Consider the following 7,510-nt stretch of genomic DNA (forward strand, 5'->3'; position numbering starts at 1 on the left):
GTATATAAGCCTGCCTCTGCTGCCCTAGGGACCTCAGTTTCGACCTCTTGTCCCTAGCCTTAGGTTTGAGCCTAGCTCACCATCGCTTCGGTAAGATAAGTCGAACGCCCCCAGCGTTTGGTTTTCCCCTGTCGCTCGACCCTAAGTCGCGACATTAGGTCGAAACTCCTCAACGCTGCCGGCGTTCCAAAACAAACACTCATCTTTCCTCTCCTATAGGTTGGGTGGTGCGCACCCCTACTATACCCTACGATACTTAGATAGCCTACGATACATCGCCACCACTTAAGGGACGAACTCTTCGGTATCTGCACTTCAGTGGGCGATACTTGTCCTCACGGACGCGTGGCTTAGGTTCCTGCTGCATACTAGCCAAAAGCAGTACTGGGCCCCACGTGAACTGCGAACCTTAGTGTCTTCTTGGGCGCCGTAGGTGTAAGCTAGCTAGCACGGCCTTTCGTAGCACGCGCACCTCCCCTTCCTCCCCCCATCACCGTGGCTGACGAATTCTTCGACTACTCTCGACTTGAGCACGCCTTCGACACCCAGGAGCAGGTCGACGTCTCTCGTGACGACCCGAAAAGCGACGGAGACAAAGCTCCTTTCTTCATCTGTGATCGACAACCGTGCCCTAATCGCACCCCACGGTCCATCACTGTTGACGAAGGACACTTCGTACCAATCCGACGGGTCCAACATCCCCGCGGCCCTGCACTCCAGTACGCTGGCACCTCGAGATCTACATCTCACCACGTCACTCCCGTCCCATCCCGACCTGCCTCGCCAGGCACCCGCATCCCCCAACCTGTCGCCAGTACAGGTCAAGCGCGAGGAGATCCCTATCTCCTCGAGGAACTGAGGCAGTCGCACAGCCTTCAGCGACCCCTCAAGCAATCCCCCAGCCCTCCTTGGGGCCGCGGCTGGAAAGGCCTCCCAAGACCGAGCCCCGCGACACTCCGCCGCATTCTTGGGCCAGCTCGTCGTCAGCAGTCACCGCCTCGACTTCAGTCCCTGTCCTACGTCACCCCGCCTCCGGGCTTCCTCAACCGGCTTCACCGCCGTCGCCGCCGCGAGGCCGCTCAAGCACTCGTTCCTCGAGAAGTTCGCCCGGCGGACAGTCACAACAGTCGCCTTCGTCCGCGGGCAGTCCTTCGTCCCCCTCGTCGCCGATAATGTCCTCTCCCGCAGCCGCCCTCGACAAGGAGACATTGAAGCTCCTCCTCCCTCTCCGATACGATGGCAAAACCGTCATCGACTGCGACAGGTTCTTGTCGCAGCTACGCATCTACTGGATGGTCAACACGTCATTGACCACCATCGAACTCAAAGTACAGGTCGCACTGAGCCTGCTCGACGGTGACGCCCGCGCCTGGGCCACCCCCTACTTCGCCCAGCTCGTATCAGTGCAGATAGGTGTACAAGGGGCTACAACCCCATTCGCAAACGAAGCGGCCTTTGCCGCCGCCTTCAAGGCCCGCTTCGGAAATCTCGACGACGAGGCGGCAGCACAAGTAGAGCTGGCGAAGCTCTGCGCGGACAAGTCGGTCCGTGAAAAATGCACCACTGCGGAATTTTCCGCGCTGTTCAAGGGTCCGGCGGACCGCTCTGGGTATGGGGACCTGGAGCTACGCGACAAGTACCTGAGCGGCATCCCCTCCCGCGTCTACCGAAAGATCGAGCTTGAGACTTTCACCACGTGGCAAGACGCTGACAAGCGCGCCACTGAGGTCGAGCAGATCCTCGACATTAGCCGGGCCTGTCGGCCCAAGCTCAATAACTTCTTCTCGACCCGAGGTCAAGGACGCGGTGGGGCACGTGGTGGTGCACCATCGACGCACGCAGCTTCGGCCAGCATCAATGCGGCCGTCGGAAAAGGCAACTTCCCCGGCACCTGTTTCGGCTGTGGGAAGCAAGGGTACCGACGCTTCGAGTGCCCCAATTGTAAGGACAAGCCTTACACAAAACGCGCCGACGCGCGGGCTACGGTTGCCTCGGGATCCACCCAGGCGGCGACAAGCGCCCCCGTCACGACATCACCCTCGGCAAGTATAAGTGCCGCTTCAGCGAAATCCGAGCAATCGGAGCTGGCGGACTTAATGGCACAGGTGAAGTCGATGTGCAAAGAGCTCGAGCATTATCGGGCAATGAAGGAGGAGGGTTTTTGATCCGGTCCGCACTTCGTGCCGCACGTGTCGGGCCGCGAGTATCATCATGTAATAGATATAACGTATTGTCGACTGCAATGGTGTACGAGCTGGACCAGGGGTCCCAGCATTTTCACATTCCAGTTCGACTCCAAGGGAAAAGACGGCACAAAGACATAATCGCTATGGTGGACAGCGGAGCCACCACGAAGTTCATCAACAAGCGATTCATCGAAGAGAATAAGGTGCAGACGCGGAAGCTAAAAGAGCCGATTCCGCTCTACAATATCGACGGCACCCTGAATAAGGATGGAAGCATCTCAGAAGTAGCAGTGCTACAGATGCACATAGGAGAACACGTCGAGAAAACGGTGTTTACGGTCACGGACATCGGTCCAGAGGATGTGATCGTCGGGTTGGATTGGCTACGCGAGCACAACCCCGAAATAGATTGGGAGAAGGGCTCCCTCAAATTGTCGCGATGCCCTGAAACGTGTAGCGCCAGGAGGACTGGCTGAATGGAGCAAGCAGCGACTGCGCGTGATACGGGGGTCAGGCCCACGGCGCGCAGGCGTTCGCCGAAGTCCAAACGGTCGGTCATAGGTGCCTGCCGGAGCAAGGTGCTCCCGGACTTCGAACCCGAAGAAGATTCGGTGGAAGTGGAATGGGATGAGACAGACTTGATCGAAGCCTGGGAGCAGGGTATCACGCTTCCCGGCGCCCCTCAGCTGTTCGTCGCAGCAGGGCACACGTATTCCCAGCTGTTCGCTGAGGAAGAGATCAAGAAGAAGGTCGTTAAGACCGCCGAAGAGTCGGTGCCTAAACAGTACCACGAGTTCCTGAATGTCTTCTCCAAGGAAGCATCAGAACGGTTACCCGAAAGGAAGCCGTACGATCATGCGATCGAACTCGTGCCCGGCTACTCGACCTTCCATTCGAAGGTATACCCGTTGTCGAACAACGAGCAGGAGGAATTGGACAAATTCCTAAAGGAGCAGTTAGCAAAAGGCTACATACGGGAGTCGAAGTCACCGATCTCGTCCCCCTTCTTCTTCATCAAAAAGAAGGAAGGGACACTTCGACCCGTACAGGACTACCGCCGGTTGAATGCGATCACGGTCAAGAATCGTTATCCCTTACCGTTGATCGCCGAGATGGTGGATAAGCTCCGCGGCGCTACGCTCTTCACAAAGTTCGACGTCCGATGGGGATACAATAACGTCCGGATCAAGGCCGGTGACGAATGGAAGGCGGCCTTTGTGACTAACCGAGGGTTGTACGAGCCCTTGGTGATGTTCTTCGGCCTCACCAATTCCCCCGCGACCTTCCAGGCAATGATGAACGAGATATTCCACGATCTCATCGTTGGTGGCAAGATTCTCGTATACCTGGATGACATACTCGTCTTCTCCACCAACAAGGAGGAGCACGAGAAGGTCACACGCGAGGTCCTTCGTCGCCTTCAGGACAATGATCTGTTCCTGAAGCCTGAGAAGTGCGAATGGGACGTTCCCAAGGTCGACTACGTCGGCTATGTGTTCGGTGGCGATGAGGTGGCGATGGATCCCGCGAAGCTTAAAGGTATCAATGAGTGGCCGGTGCCCCGGAACAAAAAAGACGTTCAGAAGTTCCGGGGGTTCTCCAACTTCTACCGCCGCTTCATTAAGGACTTTGCTAAGATCTCGCGACCACTCGACCGGCTCACAGGGAACGACCCATGGCATTGGGGCGAGGAAGAGCAGCACGCCTTCGATGAGCTCAAGCGGCTCTTCGCGACGACTCCAGTCTTGGCGCTGTACGACCCTAATCGGGAGACGCGCATTGAGGTTGACGCCTCGGGGTACGCCACTGGCGGCGTGTTGATGCAGAAGCAGGATGACGGCAAATGGCATCCCATCGCCTTCAGATCACATGCGATGGATCCGGCGCAGCGGAACTACGAGATTTACGATAAGGAGATGCTCGCGATCATTGAGGCGCTAGACGATTGGCGCCACTACCTCGAGGGGTTACCCAATCAGTTCGAGATCGTGACCGATCATAAGAACCTCGAGTACTGGCGTACATCTCAGCATCTCACGCGTCGTCAAGCGCGGTGGTCACTGTTCCTGGCTCGCTTCGACTTCCGCATCACGCACAAGGCCGGGACGTCCAATGGAAAGGCTGATGCCCTGTCGCGTCGATCAGACCATCAGATCGGCGATGAGGACGATAACACCGATCAGGTGGTTCTTAAGCCAGAGCGCTTCCGCATCGCTTCCGCCCGGCGCGGTCATGCCTCGGTGACGGCCGATCAGTCACTTCTGAAGCGTATCAGGGAATGTTCGGAGAAAGATCGGGAGGTAGCCGAGGCACTTGAAAAGGTACAGGACCTCGGGCCGCCCCGGCTGCAAAGGGGTTTTGAGGAGTGGAATGCCGAACAAGGGCTTCTGTTGTTCCGTGGGTGCGTGTACGTCCCGAAGAACGCGGAGCTCCGGCGGGATATCGTCAAGATCCACCACGACTCGCCGATCGCCGGCCATGGCGGTCGTGCCAAAACCCTTGAGCTCGTATCGCGGAACTACTGGTGGCCTGGGATGTCTAAATTCGTCAATGAGTACGTAAGCACCTGCGATGTGTGCAACCGTACCAAGACATTCCCAGCCAAACCCCAGGGTCCGCTGAAGCCGAACGAGATCCCCGAGCGCCCGTGGCAGATCATCACGACCGATATGATCGTTGGCTTGCCGAAGTCTGATGGATTCGACTCGATCCTGGTTACCGCTGACCGCTTTACCAAGCAGGTCCACTTCTCGGCCTGTCATGAGACCCTGACAGCAGAAGGTGCGGCAGACCTGTACATACGCGATGTATTCAAGCATCATGGGGCCCCGGCCAAGGTCATATCAGACCGAGGCCCCCAGTTCGCTTCGAAATATCTCCAGGCAGTGTACAAGGGTCTGGGAATCGAGCCGGCGCTGTCCACAGCATTTCACCCTCAGACAGACGGCCAGACTGAGCGCTGGAATCAGGAAATCGAACAGTACCTGCGTGCCTTCACAAGCCACAGGCAGGATGATTGGGCGAAGCAGTTGCCGCTCGCGGAATTCGCACTGAATAACCGAGTTCACTCCGCGACCGGGCATTCCCCTTTCTTCCTGCATCAAGGGTACAACCCTGAGATCCAGGTTCGGATCAATCCGATGTCCGCGATGCCTGCGGCCGCTGATCGGCTCAAGATCCTGAAGGAGATTCGCGACGATACGCGCTCTGCGCTCGAGCTGTCGGCCGAGCGTATGAAAGTGTACTACGATAAGCACGTGCAACAGGCACCGGTCTTCGCGCCGGGGGATAAGGTCTGGCTTGATGCCCGGAACCTTAAGCTGAAACAGCCGAGCAAGAAGCTCAGTCCCAAGCGCCTTGGACCATATGCCGTGCGGCGAAAACTCGGAGACCTGGATTACGAATTAATCCTGCCGAAGTCGGTGCCGGTGCACCCGGTATTCCATGTCTCCTTGCTTAGCAAGTACACGCGTAGCGATATCCCGGGCCGAGAGCCGGAGGAACCGCCTGCGATCGAGATTGAGGGCGACGAGGAGTACGAGGTTGAGCGGATCAAAGACTCAAGGATCTTCCGGCGTCAGCTGCAGTACCTCGTCAAGTGGAAGGGTTATGACGACTCGCATACGTCATGGGAACCGGCGCGCAACGTTGCCAATGCGCTGGCCCTCGTAGCCGATTTCCACCGGAAGAATCCGAATGCCCCTCGTCGACTCAACGCTGCTACGTTTGGTGGTCTCAACTTTCAGCCAATGCCTTCGCTGCTGACTGAAGCACGTTGCCGCTCCGGATGGGAGATGGGCAAGGGCGCCTCACATGAGGTCATGCGCCATTGAGGGGGGGGTAATGTCACGAGTTGGTACGGCGCCTAGCCGTTTTTTAATTTTTCCTTTTCGCGGGCTCGAACCCGCGACCTCTGTACTACCTGCCTGATATGGACGCGTCGTTATCTACTGTACGATTAGATTAGATAGGACGGCAGTGCGCGGCACAGCTCGGGCTCCGCTGACACAGCCGCTCTGACTCACCGGCCCCCGGGGCCGCGTCGGCATGCTGTACACGGACCAGCTGCGCACGGACCAGCGCGCACAGCCTCCCCTAAACTCCCCCTGTATATAAGCCTGCCTCTGCTGCCCTAGGGACCTCAGTTTCGACCTCTTGTCCCTAGCCTTAGGTTTGAGCCTAGCTCACCATCGCTTCGGTAAGATAAGTCGAACGCCCCCAGCGTTTGGTTTTCCCCTGTCGCTCGACCCTAAGTCGCGACATTGACGCACTTGTCGAGACTGGCAGATATGGCACGATTGAATAAACCAAGCGATGTCGGCGTAGTGGAACGGCCACCAGAATCGCTCATTGACGAAGGCTTGGGTTGCATAGATTCCTCGATGCGCGGTGCGGTCGTGGCATTCTCAAAGTATTCGAAGGCAATCGCCGGGCTTGACGACTAGCTTGTGTGCTCCGTGACTGTCCTTGTGCCAGAGGGTGTCATTGTCGAGGAAGAATTGCATGCAGTACTTGATGAACCCTTCGTAGACGCCTTCGGAGATGCTGTGGGGCTTCGCTAACGTACGATGAAATTTGAGCACGTTGTCAAGCTTTGCATCTGCGAGTTGCGCTTGCTCTGATCGAGGCACTAGCTCGTAGCTATCCTCCTCCCTATTGAAATCTGAGCTGTCCTCGGCTCTGCCATTGGTGAAGATGGCTAGCAAAGGGACGGACGGGAGGGGCTGAATTTGATGAACGAAAGAATGCATCTGTCGCGACTTGAGGTCAAGCGACAGGGGAAGATCTGAAAGCTGGGGGCGTCCGACTAAATCTCACCGAAGCGATGGTGAGCAGCGCTCAAACCTAAGGCTAGGGACAAGAAATGTATTAGTTAGTAATGTAAGAAAGGATACAACTGGAGGCTTACTGACCTAGGGACAAGAGGTCGAAACTGAGGTCCCTAGGGCAGCAGAGGCCGGCTTATATACAGGGGAGATTAAGGGCAGGCTGTGCGCATTGGTCCGTGCGCAGCTGGTCCGTGCACAGCATGCCGACGCGGCCCCGGGGGCCGGTGAGTCAGAGCGGCTGTGTCAGCGGAGCCCGAGCTGTGCCGTGCGCTGCCGCCCCATCTAATCTAATCGTACAGTAGATAGTGACGCGTCCATATTGGGCATGTAGTACAGAGGTCGCGGGTTCGAGCCCGCGAAAAGGAAAAAATTAAAAAACGGCTAGACGCCGTGTCAACTCGTGACATTACCCCCCCCTCAACGGCGCATGACCTCATGCGAGGTGCCCTTGCCCATCTCCCATCCGGAGCGGCAGCGTGCTTCAGTCAGCGGCGA

The 7,510-nt window shown here is 57.4% G+C and overlaps 1 protein-coding gene across 1 annotated transcript in view; it reads right to left on the reverse strand.

The window, feature by feature from the left end:
- The window catches only part of POSPLADRAFT_1129807 (hypothetical protein), a gene marked incomplete at both ends in the record, with an annotated part of 1,808 nt that extends 1,109 nt beyond the window's left edge, over window positions 1-699 (reverse strand). Inside the window, one exon of the mRNA XM_024483883.1 lies at window positions 473-699. Within this exon, the coding sequence (XP_024344771.1) occupies window positions 473-699 (227 nt within the window). The remainder of the gene's footprint in view (window positions 1-472) is intronic.
- Between the last annotated feature and the right edge of the window lie 6,811 nt (window positions 700-7,510).

This window comes from Postia placenta (genome assembly GCF_002117355.1).
Source record: "Postia placenta MAD-698-R-SB12 unplaced genomic scaffold POSPLAscaffold_1, whole genome shotgun sequence".
Taxonomy (NCBI): Eukaryota; Fungi; Basidiomycota; class Agaricomycetes; order Polyporales; family Adustoporiaceae; genus Rhodonia; species Rhodonia placenta.